Here is a 27,230-nt window from a genome sequence, read left to right on the forward strand (position 1 = left end):
GTTGTGGATGTGATATACGCGTAATCTATAGGCCATGCATATAGAATATACACAATTATTGTTTTTGTGTTACAATGAAAATTATTTTTTTAATATTTTAATTTAAAAAATAAGTTTTTTTTTACTGTGTTGATGTGGGAAAAGAATAGCATTCCTCCATGTTTTTGGAGTAAAAAGCCAGTCTTTTCTCGAATGGAAAGCAATATAAGACAATATCTTGCACCATAAATTTGTGGATGTGCTCCGTTACCAGTGTACCTTCAAATCTCATTTAGTGGGCTTTTAATCGCCGAAAAAAAGGACAAGATGTATCAGGAAGTGGGTAGGTGTTGTAATTATGTGGAGTGTTCTTTTAGGTCTTAAATCTTGTATCGCGATAAATAGTAAATTGTTTATCTACGGTTGATGGCCAGATCACACTTACCTGGTGGCACCCTCCGTAGACAGGTGGTAATATACGTCACAAGTAAAACATACAATGGGTAATTCACGATATGGACCCGTTACACTTACATGGAGGTAAGTGTGATCGACTTACATGCAGTTTTAGTTGATCCAACGGATTTGGACCCGGTTGCATAAAAACATACAATGGGTCGTACCTTACACAACTCTTTTAAGTTAACAGCGGATCATGGTAATTCACGATATTTATTCTTTCTCATTACTATCAAGTATCACCCATCTTTTTCGAACCCTAATGGAGTCTCTCAAGAAAAAACACGAGACGAGGCAGGGAGACAGTGGAAAACCTTGAGCAAAGAGGTATTTTTTTCTTCTCACAAATCTATTCTTTTCAAATTTATTTTTCGCCCTGTCAGATGATTGTGATCCACACAAAAGTATATGCTAAATTTGCGTTTTAGGGCTAGGGCTAATTAGTAAATCACTCTAAAATACATGTGGGATTGTGCCAAATGATGGTTTTGTGGTTAGGTTTTAGGACTTGGATCGAGGGTCATCTCTCTCTCTCTCTCTCTCGTGTTATGAAAACAAGTAGATCTGACGGCTATTGGCCTCTTTCCATCAACTTCAACCTTTCAAATCTTGTAACTTGGGATTATATGTATTTTGTATGTTAAGTCGTCAAGATTCTCTGAAATTTTTAGGAACAGTAATTACAAAACTGACTGTGACCTGGTGCAGCGTGCAAAAATGATTGTAAATCAAAAACTAGAACCCTGAAACTCTGAAGCACTGTGATTAAAGGGATGGCTAGCTATTCTATTCTATTCTATCGCATGTTTTGATCTCAAACGGGGCTGTTGTGTGAGACCCGTCTTCTCTTGACAGCTATCTTCTTTTTAATTTTTTTTTCTCCGTAGGTCAGTTTGAAACCGTCAACCAATCAAAATTTTGGAAAAATAAAATGTTGGCCTCTCGTTCTCTGATGCACAAATAAAGGAAGTACTTACTTACCGTCCCATGTTCTGTCTCCATTGGCAAATCGCAATAATTCGCCGTGATTTTGATTCACCGTGAAGTTGCAACACGTAGGCACCTGTCAGCTAAGGTAAATGCTACACCTCTAGTCAGTTGCTTCTAATTTGCCAGTGTTTAGGCACAAGTTCTTTACATTAATGTATATTCTGTTCATTGATTAGATAATTAATGATTTCCAAACTAATCCATCTGTCTTGGGTTATAGAAATTAAGTTTACGAAAACTTGTGGTTTATATATTCTCTTGTACTAAATATTAATCAAGTCACTGAAATAGTAATGTCAAATTTTTACATGAACCCCTGACCGAGCTCAATCTCATTAATGATTAATGTTTCAAAGGATAGCAATAATACTAAACTAAGATAACATGATTAGTTTGATGTGATGTACCAAGTTCGTGTCGTATAATTTCTTCTCAAAGCACATGCAGGCACAATAACGAGGTGAGGTGACGATAACGGGACATGCACCTTGTGGAGGTCTGATAAAGCAAAACCACCGTGGGCTAACCTAACAGAATATTAGAAAGAACAGGTGATGTGTAATGACAAATTCAGACACTCTCAGTTTTTTCTTGGTAATCTCTTTCAGATTGTTTATGTCTCTTTTCTTTGTTTCTTAGATTAATAAATAAATTAATGGAGTTGCAAATTACTACATCTCACATGAAACTAGCTTGGATGCGTTGAGTCTACACGACACATATTATCTATCCAACTTGATGGCTTCTTTAGCTTTGTGTTATTGTTACATTTTGCTGAAAACAAAAAAAAAGTTTTCTTATTTGTAGTTCTCTTAACTATAGATAGGTTTTTAATGTCAGCAACATTATGGACTCTTTTAATAATCGCCAGTAAACAAAAGCAATCTCAATATTTTTTACAAAAAAAGATTAAGAAGACGAGAAAGGATGGAAATCTCAAAATTTTATTGCAAATGCAGAAATATATGGATAAGTAACAAGTAGTCTCATACCGTCCAAAGAATCACTTTAATATTGGAATCACATCAATTAGAAGTTTAATTTTATCACAACACCCCATACTAGAATTACAAATCTCTAATAAATAGTTTTACAATTAACATTAATAGTTACCTGATACCTGGAAATTCTAATAGCTAGTAAAAAACATGATAACGACAAACAACAACTAATATTAGCCTTCATTGTAACTTGGATGATGACAAGGTTGACATCACTTATTGGAATCAATTGCTCCTTCCTGCCAATGTGTATAGCTGGAACTTTAGCTTCCATATAATACTTCAACCAATTGGAATCTACATCAACATAATCCTTATCTTTATCACCATTCTTTCCTTTGCTAGAATCAATCTATCTATTTCCTGGGACTCTACTCTTAATGTCCATGTCTTGGTAATTAGAACTTGCATCAATTTCCTCTCTCCCCAAGCAACTTGCCTCGGTCAAGTAATGCTTGATATAATCTTGAAGCAATTAAGGATTAGGGTAAAGGGCTTCATTGTCTTGTAACCACATTTCTTTTAATTTGGGTTTGGATGCCCTTTACACCAAGAACTTGTTATAACCCTCTTTTCTGGTAGACACATAATTATGTGTTAATATTGAATCTATAATTTATGGGATTGGCTAAACCTGAGGGATTGTTGAGGGAGGATTCTCCAGTTCCATAAGTGGGTGTAAAACTATGACAAACTGTGAGATCTTCCATGTTTTAAACTTGGTTAAATTGGAATTTTATTGGCAGATCAATCAAATAGGCATTAGTTCCTGACTTCTCGAGGATCTTGAATGGACCCCTCTTCCTAGCATGCAATTTGTTATATGTTATAGGAGGAAACCTTTCAAGTCATAATCTGATGAAAACCAAGTCCCCTTCCTAAAAATGCAACCTCATATGTTTATTAGCTTGTGCAGTATATTTGACAACCTGATGCTTCATCTTATACTTGACACTCTCATGTAAAGTGGATATAAATGCTATAAAATCCAGCCTTGCTTCACTGGTCTTCTGAGGTAGAGGCTAGGAAGCAACGTCTGTAAGAATATTAGGACACAACCCATATACCAGTTCAAATGGTGTGATTTAGTCTCAACTCACGGCATGATCATTTGTTAAACTTCTGAGCAGATTGCCAAGACTTTTATTAGTGACTTTGGTTTAGCCATTAGATTATGGGTGGATGACACAAGAGAAAAGAAGTTTCATTCCTAGTTTAGCCTATAGTGTCTTTCAAAAGTAACTAACAAACTTGACATCCCTGCTAGAGATAATTAAAACTGGATTGACATGCGGTCGCATGTTCTTTTTTAAGAATAAAAAAGTAGTATGAGAAGCATCAAAGGTCTTTCATCAGGGAACAAAATAAATCATCTTAGAAAATTAATCCACCAACGCCATGATAAAATCATTACCATTAATTGTCCTTGGAAGTCTAAGCACAAAGTCTATACTCATAACAATTTAGGGCCTGTGGAATTGTTAATGGAATATATAAGCCAGTATTATGCTTGTTTCCCTTGTCTAGTTGGCAACCTCTACACTTGTTCATGATGGTATTGATGCTCGTCCTCATGTTGGGCCAATAAAAACGATCAACAACCAAGAATGATGTTTTGTTGTGCCCAAAGTGACCTGTCATTCATTCTCCATGCAACTCCTGAATAATAAACTCAGTATTCAACTTGATCTGAAAATGTAAGTACTTCAATGACTCATGGTCTGTAATTAGAATGAACTCGCGATGGATAAGGTAAGGTCTCTAGTGTTCCAAGTTTGAACAAATGCATAAAATTTTAGATCATATCCTGAGTACTCCTCCTATTATCATTCATTTTTTCTTTATAATTTGCAATAGGATGTCTTGCCTGACTTTGCACACCCCTAATGCCAATGGGGGATGCATCACAGAAAATTTCAAAAACTTGAGAAAAGTCAGGAAGTTTGGGAATAAAAGCCTTTGCCATCTTTTGCTTGATGACTTTAAAGGCCCATGTTGTTGCGGAAGATCACTTATAGAATTTGGCTTACAAACACTGTGATTGGAGCCATGATGGTACTAAAAGCTTGAATTAATCAACAATAAAAGGTGGATAAACCATGAAAGCTTCTTATCTAAAGAAAGGACTGTGGTTTTGGCCAATTCATGATTGCCCGAATCTTCTCAGGGTCGGCTTCAAATCCTTGCTGGGATATGATAATTCCCAGAAAATTCACTTTGGATTAGAGGAAAGAACATTTGTTGGAATTAGCATAAAACTTTTCTTTTCATGGCGGCTTTAAAAGTTGCTTTAAGTGTTTTAAATGCTCCTCCATATTTTGATCGAAAATAATTATGTCATTAGAATATACTACAACACACCTACCTAGAAAAAGGTTTCAAAGTCGGAATCATCACCCTTGTAAAGATAATCGGCGCATTTCTTAGGCAAATTAAAAAGCATCACAAGTTATCCATACAACCTAATCTTTTATTTTGAAGATTATCTTCCACTCATCTCCAGGCCTCACATAAATCTGATGGTAACCACTTATTAGGTCTAGTTTAGAAAATAATCTTGGCACCCTTTAATCAGTCAAGCATGTTGTCTAGTAGCGGAATTGGAAAACAATACTCCCAAACTCCCCTAACATGTACCCTGTGACAATTAAAAATTAAACGGACAAATAGTTGTTATAGAAATATTTAGTAATTTTATTAGGAGGAAAAATGAATTATTAATTTAGGGAATTCATTCAAAACTCCAATTTTTCTCCTAATAAAATTAATTACTAAATATTTACAATTATCTATCCATTTTGTTTTTAAATGTGATCTAGTATATATTAAAGATTTCAATTGCATTTTCAAACATTATCTTAACTTGCTTACCTCATCGCTAGTTATTTTCGTTCCTATTTGTCTTAGCTCCTCCATTGAATCTATACCCTCCTCCCTTCTTTTTACAATGGTAGAAGAAAGCAAAGCATGCACTTTTAGCCCTTTTTTTTAAGGCTGCGAACACGTTGTAAATACATGCAGGTACGTAGCACCGTCGTCATAGCAGTATATGAATTTGCTTAGAGTCTCGTATTGCAGGCGTGATTGCCAAATGAATATTAATTATTTGCTCGCTGGCATCCATTTTGTTTAATTCTTTAAAATATTGTTTTGAATTTGTCGGATTTCGAAGGACATCATGTTGCAGTGTTAAGAAAATAGTAATCTTAAATAGTATAATATCACGCTTTTTTTATATATAGAAAATGATTTTATTTTAAAACTACTTTCTAAAATTTTCTAATTATTTTATGTTTTTTTTATTATCAAAAAAGTTAATAAATAAAAAATAGTCCAAGAAAAAATTAGTTTGATTCTTAAAAAAATATGTTTTTTTTTTTATATTTTGAATGGATTACATCTTTTAGAAATTGCAAAAGATTCACATATATCTTGTTATTTATTAATTATATCAAATTAATATTTTAATTGCTATGTAGTTTATTTTGAATCATTTTTTTATTTTTTTATTTTATCTTTTAAATTTTGATTTAATTTGAATTTTCTATCAATATTTGTTCTCATCTTTTTTATCTTGTTATTTATTAATTATATCAAATTAATATTTTAATTGCTATGTAGTTTATTTTGAATCATTTTTTTATTTTTTTATTTTATCTTTTAAATTTTGATTTAATTTGAATTTTCTATCAATATTTGTTCTCATCTTTTTTTATTGTTTTTGGCTTCTCTAATTCTTTTTTAATTGTAATTTTTTTATTTATCATATTTGGTCCTAATTATTTTGATTGTTAATTTTTTATTTAAAATAATTTATAAAATATAGTTTATTTTGAATCATTTTTTTTATTTTTTTATTTTATCTTTTAAATTTTGATTTAATTTGAATTTTCTATCAATATTTGTTCTCATCTTTTTTATTGTTTTTGGCTTCTCTAATTCTTTTTTAATTGTAATTTTTTTATTTATCATATTTGGTCCTAATTATTTTGATTGTTAATTTTTTATTTAAAATAATTTATAAAATTAGAAATTTTTTTTAATTTCATCACCTGTCAACTTTTTTATTTGTAAAATTTAATATTTATTCTTTTAATAAACTTTAAAAAACTTAAAATTTTATTTTTTAACTTATTTTTCATAGGATAACTAAATAGTGAAAGTGTTTTTTAATTTACTTTTTTAAAAATCTACTTTTTATAAAAAACTATTTTTCATAAAAAAACTACTTTCTGTAAACTAACTAGCCTAAAACTATAAATTTCTTATGGACACATCTCACATCTTTTAACTTGAGTATTTATTTTACAGAAAAGTCTTGCACAACACCATTGTAATAGTGATAGCTTCTTAGCAATTGCAGTAACAAACCGGTTAATGGTAATAAAACAAAGGTAAACTACCACATTGGGTCAATTTAGCTAGAAAGCGTAAGGGGGGAGTTATTTGATTTTCGAGGGGTGGATACAGTAGTTTGTGTATCTGGGCTTAAAATGGTCATGGTTTCTAGTATGTGCACCGTGAAAAACAGAGGAAACAAAATAAAATCCAATCTCGTACCTGGTTTTGAGCACTCAGATGCCTTGAGTGGCATTGGCTATTTATATCCCAATATTTCCTAGTTAACATTTATAGTAAATTTTATTCATACAATTATGTTTTTAATCATTCCTAACCTTTAAGCTTCGGAACTGACCCAAACTAACACTAGTCATGTTAATTTCTAGAATTCTGGAGTTTAATTTTGCAAGGCATGTTTATCATTGTAACCACCAGTTACAATGGTTACAAGGTATATAGACCATCTTGTGCAATATAGCTGCTATGGAATGGTCATAATATTGTACTAAATTGATCATATAATATAATGATGTTAACTTAGATCTAATTGATCATATATATTGTTTTGTTATTTTGCTAAGTACTACTCCTAACCCATTCTGACCTAGGATTATGTTCTGGTTTCTACCGTGGGATAGCCTTCCAATCAAATATATTATTGAAATTCGAGAACAACGACGTAAGAAGAATTCGTGTAATTTAAGTAATTAAAATATTAATTGCAAAGATATGACAACAAAGGGTGATAGAACCATTTGAACCATATTTGTACAGCCCAAAAGCGTCAAAACATGGATTTCTTTTTTAAGAGGTCGAATTATGATCATCCTCGTATAATTATTGGAGTAAAATTAATTTTATAACAAGGTGATGGGCAACCTATGAGATTATTAGATAAGTTGAGTTCACCATTAGCCTATGCACATGGATTACTTAAAGTAGCATTTTGTAAGACCCACAATAATTTATCCCAGCTTGTGCATGTTTTGTGAGGGGTGTATATTAAATTCATTCAATTATAAATTATGAATAAATACCTCTCGGGAATTAAAAACACAAGATTGTTGTGTGGCCACGATATGATGGTAAATTTAATCTTAAATATTCAGACATTGTTTATTAATATTTATTTTCGCAACAATCAGATATATTTAAATACTTTCCATTATTATCCCATAACTCAATGTGCCTTCGTCAAAGGAGAAGCTCATAGAAGAAGTTCATCTTGTTGTTGTTGTTGTTTTTTTTAAGTAAATTTGATTTCATATAATGAACTGGATCCAAATAGAATTAGATATCACTACAAAATATTTAACTTAATGCAGAATCATACATCATAAGAATTAAAATACAATAAAATAGAAGGTAATTAAGTGTGGAAAACTAATCCCAGCATAGTGTATAAAAAACAAGTACACGTATAACAAATTCATACAAAAGGTAAGAGAAGAGGTTGAGATTTTATAAATTCATCTAATATTTTCTTCTTCATCAAATAAGCTTAAGTTTTGGTAGTTCATCTTCAAACACAAGATTTTTAACTGTATTTATGAGTAGGGAAACAATAACAACAATGTAACTATTTAGATCTAAAATGAACCGAAAGGAGGTTGATGGAATACATTTTAACTATAAGAAAAGAAAGGTAGAAAAAAAAGAGAGAGAAATTGAGGGAGAAGATGGTTTCTAAGTTCTCAAGCTTCTGATTTGATCCCTTTTCATTGTCACAAGAACAGGCCTCAATAATGGTGCCAAACTTCTTGCATTCTTTAATTTGTGCTGGTCTTCTTTGAATCTCCTTACAGTTTTGCTGATGATATATTCATTGTTAGACAGATATCTTTCTTCTTAGGAACCACCTACTCATCAGTTTGCATTTCAGCCATACTCTGACTAATAATTTGCCACCGACTTCTGTTCAAAAATTCAAAAGCTGAGCAGGCTATCGTAACAGCGACCTTGAAAGTAGCTTTCCCATCAAATAAAAATCAATATCCTTTTCAATTCAGCATGAATCTTTTGCCAGTTTCTACTAGGCGAATTCAAGACTTTGATGTTGGGTCGCGTGAACCTTCTTTTTACCTTTATCAAGAGGATCCTTGTAAAGCTTTCTCCAAATATTGTGCATAAAGTTGATAGTTATGGATGTTGTTTTCATCCAAAATCATTTATTTTTGGTTCACGAGTATCACAACTTCGTAAATAATATCCATCACGTCCTTTTCGTAGAAGGTATGCTATCTTCTTTGATATTGCCTGGCTGTTATAAAGCAACCACTTAATTAAATCAATTAAATCTATATAATTGATGGAAGATAAAAATAAATGGAGATGCGTTGTTGTTGGTATAATTAATAGAATATAAATAAAAATAAGTTATTGATATAATTCATAGTATAATTAGTGTCATAATTTATAGTTTTTGTCCCTTTATTTTTTCTTATAGATAGACAATACCTCCAAACTTATTTTGTATGTTAAGATAAAGAGAGAGTAATCACATAAAATTGTAAGGTATTTATGATAAAGTAAGTGAGTTAACATAAAATTATAAGGTATTTATGATAAAGTAAGTGAGTTATTTTGTATTTATGAGTGAATAAATAATGTATTTTCTTCTATTAATAGAAAGATTCTTAGTTGATTTTTTTTTATTTGAGAGAGTTTGTAATTTTTACATTACTTAGTAAAATTTTTCTATACTTGTCCATGAACATAGTCTAATTGAGTGAATCATACAAATTCTTGTGTATCTCATTTCTCATCTTTTATTTTATTTTATTCCTTATCATTTATCTTATTTATTATTGAGTTTGTATGCTAATATTCTAATAACTGTTATGTTACACCTAATTGAATGTATTTTCCTTTCTTACGACGCTTTAGAGGTCAATCTTATGAATTTTGGATTGGAGAGATTTGCGCTGTTGGCTTGATATTTTACTCTATTTGAGATGTTATTTGCCTCAGGTGAACCATCTTATGGCATGCTGCGTTAATTTATTTATTGGCTCGATTTCGCTGGAGATTTCGTGTACGCATCATGATGCACTTGTTTTACCCTTGCAAAAGACATACTTTTACAAGGAAAAAGAGAGGAGATCTGTACAGAATTATAAATGGTACATTTTTTATAAAATCTCAGATGAAAGTGAGATAGAATGGGACGCGGAGCGTTAGGCATTATTTCATTACTGTTACAGTATGAACGCCGGTTTTTTTTGTCTTCTTCTAGCATTTCCACTATCTTCATAGGTTATCTCATATAGGATTTGATTTTGAATTATTTCTCTTTCATGGGCCAAGTTTGTTGGGTTGATTCTTCAGACTATAGATTTGTTATATGTTCTGAAGCCGCAGATCTGCTTTGTTTTGTTGCAGGAAGCAGATTTATCAGTTGATTTTCTTAGCACATCGAGGGATGCTCTGCCAAGTGGAGCTCATTGACCGAACTCTTCTATTTGTGAAGTTCATGCAACAAGGTAAGTCCCTTTCATTCTTATATACAAAGTTAAATGGATGGAGGGTTCCACAATTAACGTAAAATTAATAAAACGTGTTGAGTTTAATTACTTGATGCAAGAATTTGGCTAGTGGGAGGTCAGGGTTGGCAATGTCCCATCTAGATTAAGGAGTGGAATTAGAAAATCTGAAGTGGAGTTGTCGCATAAAAATTATAAAGACAGACTTGAAAATGAATCGAAGTGAAGAAAGATTGGAGAACAGTTATGTAGCTTGATTTGGCGAGGGGGGAGGGCAAGTGCGTTAACCGTCATTACAAGGTCGGCTAATGGTGTCCTTGAAGTGCTTTCCAAGAGTCATTTAATTAATACTTACAAGTAATTATAATATTTCGTTTTTATTTTAGTGAGGTTCACATAATAATACTAATACTAATACTAATAATAATAATTTATGGGGGTGAAGGGTATTAAATTTGTTAGGAAAATTTAGAATTTTGGGGTGGCAAGACACCTAAATCACATGCTATAGGTCAGCACCTGCAGACAAAGATAGTACCACACATATCATTGAAATCCACCGGCAAGTGAGTTTTTATGAGGTAGTCGTTGCACACACGGTTTCCCCTTCACGGCCACGAATATAGAGGCGCCCGCCTTCAATACTTGCAAATACAAGGGTAGTAACTTGAAAGGACAACCTTCATAAGAATACCAATGTTCTCTAAATTTGTCCAGGGCCGCAAGCATTTTTTTCATGACCTAGTTGCGATGGCCGTTTTCAAGAAGTATATATTGCTCAAGTTTTTTGATGGGTTGAAATGAAGGATATATTTTAATATGAATGAACGTTACCACAAGATATTTAGTCACGTTTTGGCATAAGCTACGCTGACGAGACCAACGTTTTCCGTGGATGGATAGAAGAACACGAGGACTGACATCTATGGGACCATCTATAAACTAGGACATGCCACTTTCTTTTTTCTGCGCCAACAAAATTATCATATGACAATATCTCATCGCCGTATCCTATCATTTTCGAATAAGAAATGATGTTTACTGCGTGCTGACCTGACTTCCTATAGCGGGCGATCATATTCATTTGCGAGCCATTGCAATTTTTATGTCCTTAATTGCGATAGCATCTTATTTCCCTTCTCTTTTTCTTGTTTGATAGCGCCAAATGATTTTTTCTTGCAATGTGCAAGAAATCACGTGAAAAATTAGGATGTTAGAGAGATTATCCTTTACTTTTAACTAATTTGTATTCCCCTTCTATGTATGGGATTCATAGAAACAAATTAATTGTGTAAAATATAGAATTAAAACCTCTGAATTAGAATTAGTATTGTATTAAAAAAATTATTTAAAAATACATTAAAATAATTTCTTTATCATAATTTTATAATTATTAAAAAATATTATAAATAAATAAATTTGATGCCTTTTCAAGTTAAATATATTTTTAAAATATATTTAAAACATGAAGGCACTTCACTTCCTAGCTAGTAAGGAGTTTCAAGTCCAATATTATTTACATTTTTTCTAATATATTGTCACAACCTAATTCTGGGTTATTTTTTAAAAATTAATTTTTTTAAAATAAAAATAAAAAATAAAATAAAGATTGATAACGTGGAAAAAACATATCAAAAAGAGCTATAAAAATAAAAAAAATCAAGCTATAATTTTTTAAGAAAATTCAAGGTCTAATTGTACCCTATTATAACCAAAAATAAAGAAAAATACAAATTCAAGATCAAATTGGATGATTATTGAACAAATTTACATAAAAATTAAGTCCAGTGACATAATTAAATTTTTAATAAGCCAATTTGATTTAATTATGGGTCAAATTAAATTTTAATTATGTTTAAGAATTAATTTGGATCCAATTGAAGAATTCAATTAAATGCAAGGACTTAATTATACTTTAAGTGGGTCACATTGATTTTATTTTGGGCTTAATTGATGAAAAATTAAGTTTGAGGGTCTAATTTTAGCTTAATTGAGAAAACTGAAATTTTAAGAGACTGAATTTAATTTTTACTAAGTTAATTGATTAAAATTAGAGACTTGATTGCATTAAATAAAAAACGTTTAGGGCCAATTAGGGTTCAATTAAAAGCAATTGAAATAAAAAGAACTAAAATGAACTTTGGCAAAAACAGAATTGAGCATTATTTATTATCTTCCTTTTTCTCTGAAAAAACTGATCATGTTATCTAATTTACAGCTGCATTTAATATACTTAATGATCCTCTGCACTTTTTATACAACCCCATGAGACCTATTCAAGCTAAATGACAATACATTAACATTGATAACAACCTGAAAAGACCTACTCAGTTAGCTTTTGTTTACAGATTTGACAACTTAAGATGCCTACTTTGAATCAGTGGTTGGGATACTTCCCAATTTAATCAAGGGCGGAAATTTTTTCCCGGTATAGACAAGATTTCCCTCTTTCATAGCCTATAAATAGAGGTGGATTTCATGATTCAAGGGAAAAGAAAATTGGATTCAAAATAAGTCAAAAAACCAGCTTTTTCTGGTTTCTACATAGCCCTCTCTCTTTTTTTCTCTCCATCGTGGCCTTTAACCACCACCATCCTCATCACCGGACTTCCCACCATTAGCTCTATCATAGAAAGCCAACACAACCACCAACCTACCACCAAGAGCCACCATCGGTTTCTCTCTACTCTCTGCAGCCCCTCCCATTTTCTTCTTCTTTTACTTTTTTTACCGCCGACCTCCGTCACCACAACTGGCTTTACCATTATCATTTCCATCAACCCAGATCCTCATCAATGGCAAAGCAGCCACCATGACTTTCTCTCTCTTCTCTTTTCAGCATTTCTCTCTCCTCTGCTACCTTTTCTTCTTTCTCCTATACCCGACGCCAGCCTCTACCATTGCAACCACCGGCACCAGACCATCACCATGTTAGGTTGTCCACCCTCTCTCCCCTTCCCCTTCTTCATTGCCTCTATTCACTGAGTGAACAGTGGACATGAATTATAATTCACGTTTTACTGTTCATGCAGGAATAGTGGGCGTGAATTATAATTGATGTCCATTGTTCATATAGTGGACTAATACCTTTTTTATATAAAATCCAAAAATTTTCAAAAATATTATTTTTTTATTATTTTTTTGCATATTTTTCTACCAATTTTGCATAATATCGAGTTGTATATATACACTGTAAAATAAAAATATGGTATTAAAATACCAGTTTTCTCTAAAATATTTCAAAAAAATAATTTCAAAATATTTGCAAAAACAATATTTTGTTGCATGCGGCCAAATTCTGAAAATTTTACATGTTGTTCATAAAAAAAAAATTATATCTTTTTCATGTTTAAAAAAATCCAAAACTTGATATCGTAACTAATTTATGATTATCCATTAGGATTTAGTCAACATGTCAAAAATATTTTTTTTAAAATTTTTTTAGGGTCGATATGTAGACTTTAATATTTATAGGGTGTAAAATTATACTATAAAGTACACTCTCAAGTATTGTATATACAAGGTGTAAATAAATATGATGTTAAAATTCAGACTTTAAAATGATTAGGATTTAACCAAATAAGATATAAATTTTCTTATGAAGAGAGATCTGCTTTGAACCTTTAAAAAATAAACGAATAGAAACCCGACTTAGAAAAAAATAATCAAACAACAATGCAACTTATTTTAGGTAGGGTGCGCTAGGAGTGATGCGTCTTCTCCTACCCAGACTCTTGCATATTATAGATTCCTAGTGACCATGATATTAGACGGCGACTCCTGAACCTTAATCATAATTTTATGATTAAAACATGTTCCAACACAACACCTCATATCGAAAACACGATAAAAGCCTCCACCATTACCAAACAACTTCGCATTAGCTCGCATCCTGCAACATATATCACAAAAGTATTCATACAAATTTTAAATGTTTGGGTTTCTTACTTGAGTGGCTGCTTAAACGGTGGAATTAATGTGAGAGAAATTGAACATAATCTAGTCATATAATTAACTCTTGGAAGATATCAAGCAGTTAGATTACACAATCTCTTAGATGATTGAATTTTAAAGGTAAAGACAATAGAAATTTGGAGTTTTTCCAATGAACTGCATGTGTTAAATAAAATGTGGTCGTTATGTTATATTATTTTTCACAATAAAGAATTATACAAGTGTTTAATTACATATTGTGTGTATGCGCTTTTGTGCGCATATCTTGTTGTAATTTCCATGTTTATTGGTCAAAATTAAGTGCACGGATATTAATCCTTTGCAACGCAGCTCATGTTTCTCTTTTGCTCTCTCGAAAGAATAAAAAATTAAAAAAATCCTTGTTTTACATGGTTTTTTTAACAAAACAGTCTCAATGCAGCTACACAATGCGAGTTAATTTCCCTTTGTATCAGGTGTGTCAAAAAAAATCTTTAAAGTTTGAAACACTATGAATTAAATTTAAATCAATTTAGAGGTTTTTTTTAATTTATATTTGAAATCCTTTTGAGTGTTAAAAATTAAATTTCAAATATAAATTAGTATCTAAAAATATTATAAAAGTAAATAAGAGGGCTAACCCCTTCGATTTACAATTTTAAAGAGAGAAATTTAATATTAAAATAACTTGCTTAAAATACTCATCTAGCACTCTTTTATTTAAAGACATTTGAAGAAATAAAATAAAGATAATGAGGATAATATAGAAAAAAATATGAATTTTATTTAATTTTTCTAAACATGTGAATTCAATTTATTTATCAAATTTAAATTATGTTCAATGACAATACAGAATTGAATTTTGAATTCTAGGGTCTCTGATGAAGAAGTTTGATTATTAGAAATATTTATATATTAATAAATAATTGGATTGACAAAGTTCACTAATTATATGTTATATGTTTTTTAATAAAAAAATCTAAAATTATATTTTCTATTTAGAAAATATCCTTGAATTATACAAGGATATAAAAGAAAATTCTCTCAAAATTCTTTTTAAAATAAATAAAATATTAAACCTACTTGATCATTAAAATTAAAAAAATATTTTTTTTCAAATAAGTAGTATTTTTGAAATAAAAATATAACCATGTCAGTTTAAATAAATTTTTTATAATAAGATATATTGAAGAAAATGGATATTATACAAAGTCATTGAAAACACAAGAACATAATAAAATCTGTTCAATTATAAAAATAAAAACAGACTGAATTATTCACTCTAATATTTATTGAAGATTTACATTTACCTAGCGTGGCATCGTTCTTATTTTAACAGATTTCGTACACTGTTTGTGCTGTATTAAGCTGGCATTTACGTCGTGATCATTATATCTCAAAGCACAACTAAATCTTGTGTTCATGGATTAAAATATTTAAACAAATTAATTTAAATAAATAAATAATTTAAAATTTGACCACCTCACTTATAACACAAATACCAAATAGAGGCTAATCATCCCATGTTCATTTCCTTGCCGTCAATAAAATCGGAGGCACGCCAAAATCTTATAGCCACAGACGTGGCATGCCCTTTTGCTGGACCAGTAGGCAAATGAAATGGTTAGGTCGACCATTTAGACTGTCAAATCGCTTTTGACTTGCATTCTGTCTTGCGTGGGGGTGCTTGTCCTTTCTTTTGAATTAATTTTGCAAGAGAAACCTAAAAATGTCATCGATTTTTGAAGTCTAAGATCACGTTAATTTGTGTCTTCATTCCAAGGTGGTTGTTGAGAGGTAGCTACATTGAGGAGAGACTTGCTTGACACCCTGTGTTTTTCTCTTGCTCTAATAAAGTATAAAGTCTCATCCTGGACGACACAACGCCGAGTATGAAAGCTTTGTTCTATTCAATACATTTGGACGGTGGGATACTTTCTGAAGCCGCTGCCTGCAAGGATGCTACTCCTAGCAAGGAAAGTCTAGCCAGGAGACGTGTCTCTTGGATGGAACACAAATCGTTTAGTAAAACCATATTTATTATTCAGTACTCCATTTTCATTTTTATTTTGACACCACTCGTAGCAAGTACTTATTATGATTGCTTTATTCAATCTAGACTAGGCTTTTTAATAAGTACATGCCTAACTTTAAAGATGGGATTGCTTCGTGCGCAGAGACTTCCAATGCTGAAAAGTTGGAATAAATTAAAATGAATGTCGCGTTGCGTAGAATTTGAAATCTAATTATGAAATTATAATTATTATGTTTTAATTATCTCTCTATCTATTAAAACATATTAATTGGTAAGCTTTATTTATCTCTCACAAGGTTTTCCTGGACATCATTCAAAGCACATCCTTCTTATCATTGCATTATCATCTAGACTACACTTGTTAGTCCTGCATCCCTAGCTAGCTTGGAAAATAGGATAGCTCCATAATTAGTGTACATATGTATGATTGAGTTGTATAAATTTCGAATTTAGCATAATCACTTTTGGATGATAAAATTTGCAGTACTTATCTACCTTGAAAGATAGGAATATTGCTGCCCCCAATCGATAGGGAGACTTTCTATGTTAACAAAAATGATAAGAGTTAATTATTTAGGTGGTGAGCAAGTGTGGTAAAGATTTAAGATTAAAAAATTTATTTTTTTTGTCTATCACAAATTCGAGTGTTTAATTACTTATATGATGGTTATTAAAGGTTTACATAGTCATTAATTTTAGGACTTGTGGGTTTAATTATGGTATATATAAACTGGTACAATTACATGAAGTTTCAATAAAATATTATCGGAAACATGTTTGATGATAGCACCTCCAAAAACAAATTATAAATACCTTCAGGAGGAGAGGCCCCCAGTATCTGACCTTTTTTTTTCCCTTGAATTTTAAAATGCTGTCGGTATCCTCCATATATGTATGGCACCTTAAACCAAGACGTTGACTTGCATTGTTCTTATATAACACTCATTCATATAGACCCACTTTGGGTTACAGGGCATTGGATTTTTGGGCAGAATTAGGAGATTCTCCAAAATTATTGAGGTAATAGTGCTCTTAGTCTATCATCACTAACTATGTTGAATATATCCCATGCTGATGTTTTACGTTCTTGCATTTATTATTGTACAGAAATCAACTGCTATACAGACCAGACAGTCCTAAAATGGATTATATATAGAACTATACTTGATTGAATCCTCTTACATTATGGAGAAGAGGAACGAGTGTCAGCAAGGACAAATTGTGTTGCACACAGACCTACCCAGCGACGAGAAACATGAAATTATCAGACTTCTATTTCAGTCCAATCATAGTTGGAAATAATTAAGCACATACTTGTACAATAACTCTTTAAGCTTTACAGTGGTAAACTTAAAGGAACTTCCATTAATGCTATTGTATGGTGAAGGAACGTCAATAATTTCTACATTAACGGTTCTGCGTGATCGGAATGGACGGCTCTTGCATCTGGTGGGGCAGCTCTGGGTCGGTGTTTTTGAAGGGCAATTTTCAAGATATTGTTGGATGTAGGGGTAATTTGGTATAAACAAATTGCTCTTTTTTTGCTGCCCTAGGCCCCCCACCAAGTTCAAATACTTGACTGAATAGATTCCTGCCGTGGGACCGAATTTCCATAGCAGGATAAAAAAAGTGTATTCATCATTTAAAGACGAGTTTGAATTGACAAGGTTATAAACTTGTTAGTAGTTTTTAGTTGTTGTTTTGAGATTGAAATGACGAAGATATTGAGGACAAGTTTTCATCATGTTTTAAAAATGCACATATTTATTTAAAAAATATTTTATTCTATGTTTTTTCTTATCTTTTATAAAAAATACGTTCTTGTCTTTTCTATAATATACATACTAAAGAGAAAGAAAAGGGGAAGAAATGATCCACCAAGCCCGATTAAAAGGAGGCAAGGAAATTGATGAAATATGCATTTTAGTTTCAGGGAAGGGAAATCAATGTGGATTCAATTTTCAACTTCTGTTAACAAAGAATGGCAATGCCCACCCCCGCATTTGGCGGGTAATGCCAACTATGGGGAAAAAATGAATATTTCATCCTACCTTCCCATAACAAAGTATTATTTAATTTATGTACTGATATCCTAAACCCTAGCTTCCATAGGCCACTCGTTCTTTTATTATTATTATTGTCGTCGTGGTTGTTTATTTTATCGACGGTGGTTACTATGAAAAAATCGTTTTGCTTTTGCTCTAAAAGGACAGGAGGAGCTTACAAATCCATTCACCAGATGCAGGTAAGTCTTCAAATCATGACATGCTGCTACATTGATGCTATTGAGATATGGAGAATCCTTGCTACTAAGTCTTAGCTCCCTGCCAACTTCTGCATAGACCCATTGTGTGTCCTCCACCTTTTTTTGGATCCAACTAGGCAAGCTTGCCATATTGAGGTCTCCTTTATTTGGCACATTGTTCTCCCCATCAATTACAAATCCAGGTACTTTTGTTATCACATCATCTGAATTTACAATACGCAGCACTTTCGTTCCTTGTTTTTCCAGGTGTCGTCTGAAACTCCTGTTACCGACACGCGGACCTCCGAAAGAAATGACAGTCACAAGTGGCGCACAGTTGAATGTAGTCTTGATGTCATAAGCAGCAAGAGTCGCAAGTGCAGCTCCAAGACTGTGTCCTGTAATGGTTAAGCTAAGAGGTTCATCACCATAAGTATGGAGTAGCCTTTTGATCTCTTGACGCACCATTTCTTGTAAGCTAGGACCCATTGGTGTTCCTGAAGTGTACAGGCTCAAAAATCCGCTTTCTACCATGGGTCCACAATCGTCCGAGCTTTTTTTGCCACAATCTGAATTTGGAAGTTGAGTCAGGGTTGCTCTAAGATTCTCCAGCCATTCAAGGCAAGTGGCAGTACCTCTAAAGGCAATCACCACGTCTCGGCGTCCTAGCCTCGCTATTTCTGCCTTGTTTAGAGAAACGGCGACGTATCCAATCCAACTGGACTGGGTAAACACCCAACTAGGTGCCTTTTCAATCCAACGTGGGATTTGGATTCCCGATGTTGCACGTAGATGTTTGGTTAGCCGGTAACCAGTATCCGGTTTGCCGCACCGTTCAAACAATGTGCTCTTTGGGAACCGGCAGGTTGCATAGGCGGGTGATGAAGGATCGAAGTCAAAAGACTTATATGCAGCATCGACAAAGTGCCCATACCGAAGAATTTCTCCACGTAAATTATCATCAAGAGGGTCAAGCAAACCTTCCCAGTTTCGAATACCTTGATACTCCATCCATTTCCGTCTTAGTTTAACTGGCCGGGATGCAGTCGCCGATTCATGGTCAAGCAAGCCTTCCCAATTTTTTAGAGGTTGATTTTGTAAGAACTTTTTATTGAGTTTTATGGGTTGAGTGAGAGTGCAGCACTCCAATGTCATGTCTCTAGTGGGTGGGACTGTGCATGGCTTTGCAAGTCCAACAGAAGACCTCATGACTTTGGTTAATTCTTTGTATTATATGGAAGAGAGGAACTTGATTTTTCTTTTTCTTTCAGATTTGAAAAGGAGAGAAAGAGGCAAAGAATGGAGATGAAGGAAGTTCTCGATGTTGGTGATTGTTGCCTTCAAGGAGTTTTGGAGGGTCATTTTTATAGGGAGAAAGAGAAACAGGAGGCATGGAAGAGAGAGAAAATGTTCGCAGAGAGGGATTCTTGCGTTTAGTTTTGAAGGACTGTTTTTTTTAAAAAAAATATTTTTATTTTTATTTTTTATTTATTTTAAATTAATATATTTTTAAATTATTTTGATCAAAAATAATTTTTTTAAATTAAAAAAACATCATTCACATGTATTTTAATATAAAATATTATTTAAAAAATAATTATTACTATATTTTCAAACAAGAAAAAAAACACTACCAGGAACAGGGAAATTTTTACAAAGACAGCTTTGGTCTACTTAACTTCTATTTATATTATTTTAGCTTTTTTCTGGAGAACTAGGCTCTTTTATATACATGATAAATACATAAAGTTTGGGATATTATTATGTTATTATGTTCAGTTAATTTAAAATATTGAATTCAAAATAAATATACCATATATGATTTCAATATATATTAAAAATTGAAATATTTGCTATTTTCTTCATCTCATCTAGTTGAATCTTGAAACAATCACCGAGAGCAATTAGAACATCATGTACAAAATGATTGTCTTGCAAACCATCAAACAATATGCTTCCATACAATGTATACCTCTAATTAAAGCCTGATTTTAGTAGGCCTATAATTGTAATAAATGGTATATTTTAATTTTTATTAGAGCAGAGACCAACAATTGGAAATAGGAGATTCAAGAAAAATATTTTTTAGTGACAACTGGAGTATAACTTATGGTGTCAACTGTCAAATGTAAGAGCGTCACTGTAATTGGTGGGGAGAGGCAAGGAGTTATTTTATTCTGGGGAGAGGTAAAGATTAAAAAGGAGAGAAGCCGTCCTAACTGGTAAAACTACATTAGGATCCCAAGGAAGCGACGACCGAGGTGATGCTTACCAAATATGGGCTCGAATCAAATCCAATGGTCCACCTTCAATCAAGCTTGAAAGGATTTACTGAGCCCAAAAAGTACCTTTCGACACGGTTTAAGACTTAAATCTCAACTTAAGCGAGTTGATTTATGAGTTAATAAATCAACTCAGATTTTAATTATTTTTTAAAATCTGTTTGGGGAAAAAATCCAGGTTTTTCAATTTGTTGACCGGGGCCAATTCCCATCAATAATTTTATTAAGTTGACTTAGGAGGTCATTTTAATATTAAGTTGACCTACCAGGCGAGCGAGTCTTATATGCATAGTAATGAGAAATCCCACTGTAATATTGTGGATCAGTGGTGTGTATGATCAGCCTCTCTACTTCTAGTTTTATCTTACGTTGACCCTCTGCTAGTATTTCTTGTCTTATCATTCACCCATTCTCTATTTTGTACTACCAATCTGATGAGTCTTCCATCTGTTTTCTTTTGCTATTTAAGGCAGTGTCAAATCAAACCATAATTTACTCTTAACTAAAAATAACAATAAAATCCTTTTTTTTCCCTTCATATCTTTACCCCTCTTTATTTTTTTATTTACTGGTATAATTTTACTTCGGTCAATGTTTGTTATTGTTAAATTCGATAATTAAATTTGAATTTTGTTTAAAATAATAGAATGGATGGATAATTCTCAAACTTATATATGATTTTTTGTTTATTTATTTGATGTGACAATAGTTCTCTGAAAAAGATTGTCTGCCGATGGAAGAACTATAAAATTACCGAAAAGAAAAGGAAAAAAAATGGGTAGAGTTAGGATGACAATATGAAGAAATGTAGTTACGGAAAAAAAAAATTGAAAACAGGATTAAAATTACAATTAATCAATGATATTGTAGCTTTAGTTATCAGATTCGACAGATAATTAACTCGATCACCAATGGATATATAATTTATTCTAGATAAGTGAAAATTTTTTTAAAAAAATAAGTATTTTTTCAAAAAAAAAATTAAAAATAAAACTGAATAGGTTAACCACTCGGAAAAATTTCTAACAAGCTCTTATAAGTCATGACTATTATCGAAGCTAACTTGAACTAGCCCCCGCTAGATGGGCTCAGCCAGTGGCAGAGACGGGGAGGAAATTTTTTTCCCAGCTCTCTCTCTTATAAATATTTTAAAAAATAATTAAAAATTTAACTTGAATTTTAATTTTTAATTTAGCTCCCCTTAATTTTTCTTTCTTGCTCCTCCCCTGGGCTCGGTTTTAGCCGTTTCAAATGAAAGCAGCGTATGCCATGTGTTATAACGTAGGGAAGGAGATAATGACGTGCTTGGTATTATTAGATTGTGATTATTGTATAAACACTTTGCCGGGTGGTCACGACAATTGTTTGGTGCAAACAAGGTGTCATAACAGTTCTCTTCTTCAAATCTGCTTTGTTTGTTTACGTGAAAAAATCTCAAATATTATTGCACGTCTAACAGTTTCACACGTTCATTCCATCTTTCAAATCTTCAATCCTCCTCGTGAATGTTTAATTTTTTTTCCCGAATGATTCATGTTGAGATCTATCTGTAAAGTCCCTTCTACTTTGTTTTTTTTTTTTTCTTTGGAAACCATTATTTATTTATGGATTATCTCCAATCATGATTGCAAGGTGCAAGAAATCGTCATCACACACACACATGCGCGCGCGCATGTTTTCAATGGCTGTGTTGAAGAACACCTAAAGGTTGAGGATTGATATGGTTAAGAAATGAGTTTTAAGAGTTATTAATTAATTATAATCATTAAATTTAATAGTTTGGCCTTTTGGGATTTCTTTATAATAAAAATAATAATAATAATGAATACATAAATAAAATCATAACCATTACTTCGATTTTTAAATCCAATAGCTGAAAAGGTAAGTGTATGTGTACCACAACATGCATATTTTAGCCGAATCGGGTAATCGTTATCTATCTTTTCTTTCTTTATTTTGGTTTCATATGTTTTCTTATACAAATCCTTCATTCTGATATATGAAGAAAATCCATTCAACATTGATATGCATTGATGATCAAAGATAAAGAAAAAAAAAAGAGTACAGATGCTTGTGTTGTATTGTCAATATAGCCAGCTGAAAGTCCATTCATGTAATCCTGCCTGATTTGGTGGGTTTTTAGTTGCGTGCTATGAATATGAGATACTGGTTTTGCTTTGTACATAGACTTTTGAAGATGACTCATCTTATTATTGGATTCAGGCCAAACATTTTGGATTTGGTTGTGGCAAAAAATTTAGCAGATAATAACAAAGTAGATCGGCTCTAAATCTTCTAGCATGTTCAAAGCTATCGTTTTCGAAGAAATCCAAATGTGTTGATAATTCAGCGTCACCACCTATATTGAGTGAGCTTATAGAAGTTCTGTATCCAAATAAATTGAGTAAATTATGACCCATTCCATGTAGATTAACACAATCAATTACTTAGACGTCATGATTTCAGCAAAAAAAAAAAAAACTATATATCTGATTTCTGTATGCTTAGACGTCATGATTTCAGCGGGAAAAAAAAACTATATATCTGATTTCTGTATTTTAAAATCTGGTTACTGTTGAGTGTGGAGAATTACTCACAAAATCAAGGGTTGAAGAAAGGAGTTAGAAATGAGAATTTGTGGTGATTCGTTGGGAGAAATCACGAATGGAAATGGGATGTGTGTTTTCTCATTTTCAATTATAAATAGGCACAATTTGAATGAGCGTGCAAGAGAAGAAAAGAGATAGAAAAAGCTGTCTTGGCAGCTGCTTGTGGTGACGAACTGGGTGAAAGAGATGGGGTTTGAGTTGAGTTCACTTGCGTTTCTTTCTCTTCCATTATTGTGCACTTGTAGCTTTCTCTATATTGAATATTATTGATTGCTCTGTGAATATTCACATAGACAAGTTACCAAACTATATTCAAATAATCTGTTCAGCCTCCTAGCAAAGATCAAACTGATCCTAACAATCATCACTCAATTCCATTTTCAAGTTTATGAAATTTTTAATTTTCTTTTTTGCCCTTTTTGAGCATTAGAGAAAGCAAAAGTGAATTAGAAAGAAAAGGGCACTTTCATCAGTGCTAGCAAAGAGAATATTTAATTTACTTTTGATAGTTCTTAATTAATCTCAATAAACTATAAAGAGTACTAAGCTGTAATCTATCCTTATCTACCTTTTATTTTATATAGTAAAGCTAACACATCGTCTCGAAAGTTATCCACAATTATAAAAAATAGCACTTCCAAAAATAAAAGAGTTATTGGATTATGAATTATCAAGAATTCAACTTAGGACTCACTCCGACTAAAAGGTGCCATGCAGGCACGCTAGTTCATGGCGTTGTGATGGTAAGACTATTATAAAATAAAATAAAAGGTAGGGCTTGATAAATTTGAAAGAAAAATAAAAGGTTAGAGGCTCCCATAAAAAGAAAAGGAAATACTAGAAGAATAAAGAGGCCAAATCTGAATACATCCCTTCAGTTTTAAATAATAAATAAAACTTTATGGATCATAGACCGAAAATAATAATAAAATAGGTCCTCACAACATGGAGGGTCAAAAAGTCAGGGTTGTTTGTTTATTGAGTGATTATGATTTTTTTTTTATCTTCAAAAATTAAAAACATTAAAAGAAGCAAAATATGTACAAAATATCTTGAAGTTCCAAAGTATCTGCTAGAGATATATTATCATTTCCATTCTATTTGATAAGAATTAGGTTATATAAATTTATACAAGTTTTAAATTTAAAATAATTCCATCTAAAAAAATACATTAAAAAATTATAAAAATCATATCTTATAGCTTTATTATGATTTTTAGGTTGATATACGTGGGATGAATGAATGTATGTATATTAGGGTGTTGATAAATTAGACAAAGTCATTAGCCAAACGATTATCTTTTATAGATAATTCTTGATTTCACTATCTATAGATAATTCAAATCTCAATGATAAAGATAAACTATTCTTTTATAAAAACACTACTTAATACGTCCAATCAAATAAGGATTTTAAAGAACGGACAAATGATACTTTTGGTATGCATCAACGTTGGAAAAGAAAAAAAAGGAAACCATGTAATTAATATTATATATATTAAATCAATGATCTATAAAACCATACACTTGGTCTCTCTCCTTTTCTCTTTGTTTGATATCATGCATGATAGTAACGCTGTTATGATGGGATATAGTTTAAATATCTTCGAGAACAGTGATCGATGCGTTAAAATAAAAGAAGAAGACCAAAAATAGTTATGAATGATCGTTTTCTTTGCAAAAGGCCCACCAGCACCTTCTGCTTGCTCCTTTATGATTGAAATCAATACCGTTGAGGAGACTAGAACGATGCCATAAGTAGCCAGGTCATTTTACTCCACAGAAAATGTTTCTATTCTCAGGAGCAGGTCCAGGTGCCCAAGTGATATGCCCCTAGAAATGACCGATATACTAGTATTACTCGGAAAGGACAGTTTAGTTGGGAAGTAGTTGAGTTGAAAGCCAAGGTTGCCTGCCTGTGTTGTGTAACTGGCACAAGGGACACCTTTATTATCTAATTCTCATAATAATAACAATAATAAGAACAACAACAATAATAATCAGAATGATTGAATAGCACACACTTGTGTGGGGATCAGCTATGAGACGTTTAGAGCCATTAGCCTATGAAATTCTCCTGTACAAAAGATCGGCAAGTGAAATTTCTTATCCATAAGTAAGACTTTGAATAAGTGCAGGCATGCACTGCACTTAATGCCTGTCCGAAAGCAAAGAAAATCACTACAATTGTCGTACCAAAGTGTCTTTAATTTTGATGCGTACATTGGTACTATGATTCATCATTGATTGTACCCATAGCGATTCTGAGCAACGAGAAGAAAGCACATCTGTGAATTCACCTGCCCAATACTAATTGGGAAACGAATTGGGTTTTAAGCAAAAGCTAATCCAGAATTATTTGAATATTTAAAGAAAAAAATAAGATAAAGAATTTTTAATTAGTCACGCTTTCCCTGAAGGTAATGCATGTGCTAACTGATTAATAAATCTTGACTGTTCCAAATCGCCTGAGTTTCATATATATTCTTGACAAGCTACCCGAAGGCATGGAATCCTGACTATATGCTAACAGCGTTGGGATTGAATCCTTACTAAATGTTAATCAATGAGGAAAAAAAAATCACATATTACCGATGAAATTTAGTATTATTGAGAAGGGTATTGAGAATGACTTCACTCCATCTAATACCACTCCATTTTAATTAACATTTATATATTACATAATTATTTAAATGTCTGGCATCTCCATCACTATATTGAGTATTATAAATTGTATTCTAAACCCCAGAATACATATTCTTTTTCCTGGGATCCAACTCGATATTCATAATTATGAACATGTTGTATCAGTTGATGAAATTCTTTGATTTGGTGAGAAACATTCATTGTTTACTGTGAGAAATGAGCTGTGTAGGGTTCCAATTACAGTAAGATTTCATCTTTTTTGTTCATGGGTGTCGGTGAAATTGAATAAGTGAAATATTCTATTGTTTGATTATTATTTTTATCTCATAATACAGCAATTAATTTTTTTTAATTGAGAATATATTAAAATAATATTTTAATTTAAAAAACAAGGTTAAACAAAATAAAATGGACCCAAACCCATTGAACTTCCTTGGATCTTCTTCACGTGTGTGTACAAGAGCACGTTTGCAAGTGCTTTTGATATGCTGCGTTCTGTTTTATTTCATTTCGCATTTTGGTCCTAACAAGTGGCATAATGCATAATGGCCCGTTTTTTCTTCACCTATCTACCATTACAGTAGTACTACTATGTCAAAGCGAAATATATCACGAGGCACGGCGCCGCTCTGCCGCAAAAATCAAAGCTGACTCGACTGGCAGGCCGTCATCGGTTAAACTACCCAGGCCTTTCACATGTGACATGGCAAATTTTTCATGCAACTTATTTGAGTATCGACGGCAGTTTTTTTTATAGCAGGGTTATTAAAGTGGGTCTTGTTCGACACAGTAACTCTTTAACTTAGTTCAAATTAAATTAAATAATATTTAATTCGGTATGACTTAACAAGCAACTCTTAATATGATTAAAATCTGTTATAATTTTTTTATAACGATATTATTTTATTGTTTATTTTTTAATACAAAATTATTTTAATTTCACTTGTTTAATTTCTTAAACGAGTTTTAGATCAAAATTTAATAAATCTAGTTTATACATATAAGAATATTAATAAAATATTTATAAGGATTACAGACACCACATATTTCCACATTGGTATGATATTGTTCACTTTGGGCCTAAATCCCCATGGATTTGCTCTTGGGTTATACCCAAAAGGCCTCATACCAATGGAGATATTTGTCCATCCTTATATACCCTTGATCCTCCCCATTTCTAACCAATGTGGGACTTTGGTCGCATACCCAACAATCCTTCCCTCGAACAAA

At 32.1% G+C, this 27,230-nt stretch overlaps 1 protein-coding gene and 1 long non-coding RNA gene across 3 annotated transcripts; one reads left to right on the forward strand and one right to left on the reverse strand.

The window, feature by feature from the left end:
* The first annotated feature begins 668 nt into the window (after nt 1-668).
* On the forward strand, nt 669-17,949 carry LOC105131048 (uncharacterized). 2 transcript variants are annotated; one of them, XR_843350.1, is made up of 6 exons: nt 669-765; nt 1,326-1,513; nt 1,876-1,979; nt 10,152-10,252; nt 17,193-17,240; nt 17,328-17,949. It is a non-coding gene; the product is annotated as an uncharacterized LOC105131048 (long non-coding RNA). The 2 variants fall into 2 exon arrangements; XR_843351.1 differs by having other exon boundaries at nt 1,331-1,513.
* A 121-nt stretch (nt 17,950-18,070) lies between these two features.
* LOC105131058 (phospholipase A(1) DAD1, chloroplastic-like) lies at nt 18,071-19,857 on the reverse strand. The gene has a single exon (XM_011033831.1). It carries the CDS (start codon nt 19,672-19,674, stop codon nt 18,379-18,381), a length of 1,296 nt encoding a protein of 431 aa, XP_011032133.1. The 5' UTR covers nt 19,675-19,857; the 3' UTR covers nt 18,071-18,378.
* Nucleotides 19,858-27,230: the final 7,373 nt, after the last annotated feature.

The sequence above is a fragment of the Populus euphratica genome, unplaced genomic scaffold, assembly GCF_000495115.2.
Source record: "Populus euphratica unplaced genomic scaffold, PopEup_1.0 scaffold2.1, whole genome shotgun sequence".
In the NCBI taxonomy this organism is placed as follows: Eukaryota; Viridiplantae; Streptophyta; class Magnoliopsida; order Malpighiales; family Salicaceae; genus Populus; species Populus euphratica.

Coding starts and splice junctions, on each gene's coding strand:
- LOC105131058 (XM_011033831.1), bottom strand. CDS start 19,674: ATGAGGTCTTCTGTTGGACTTGCAAAGCCATGCACAGTCCCACCCACT.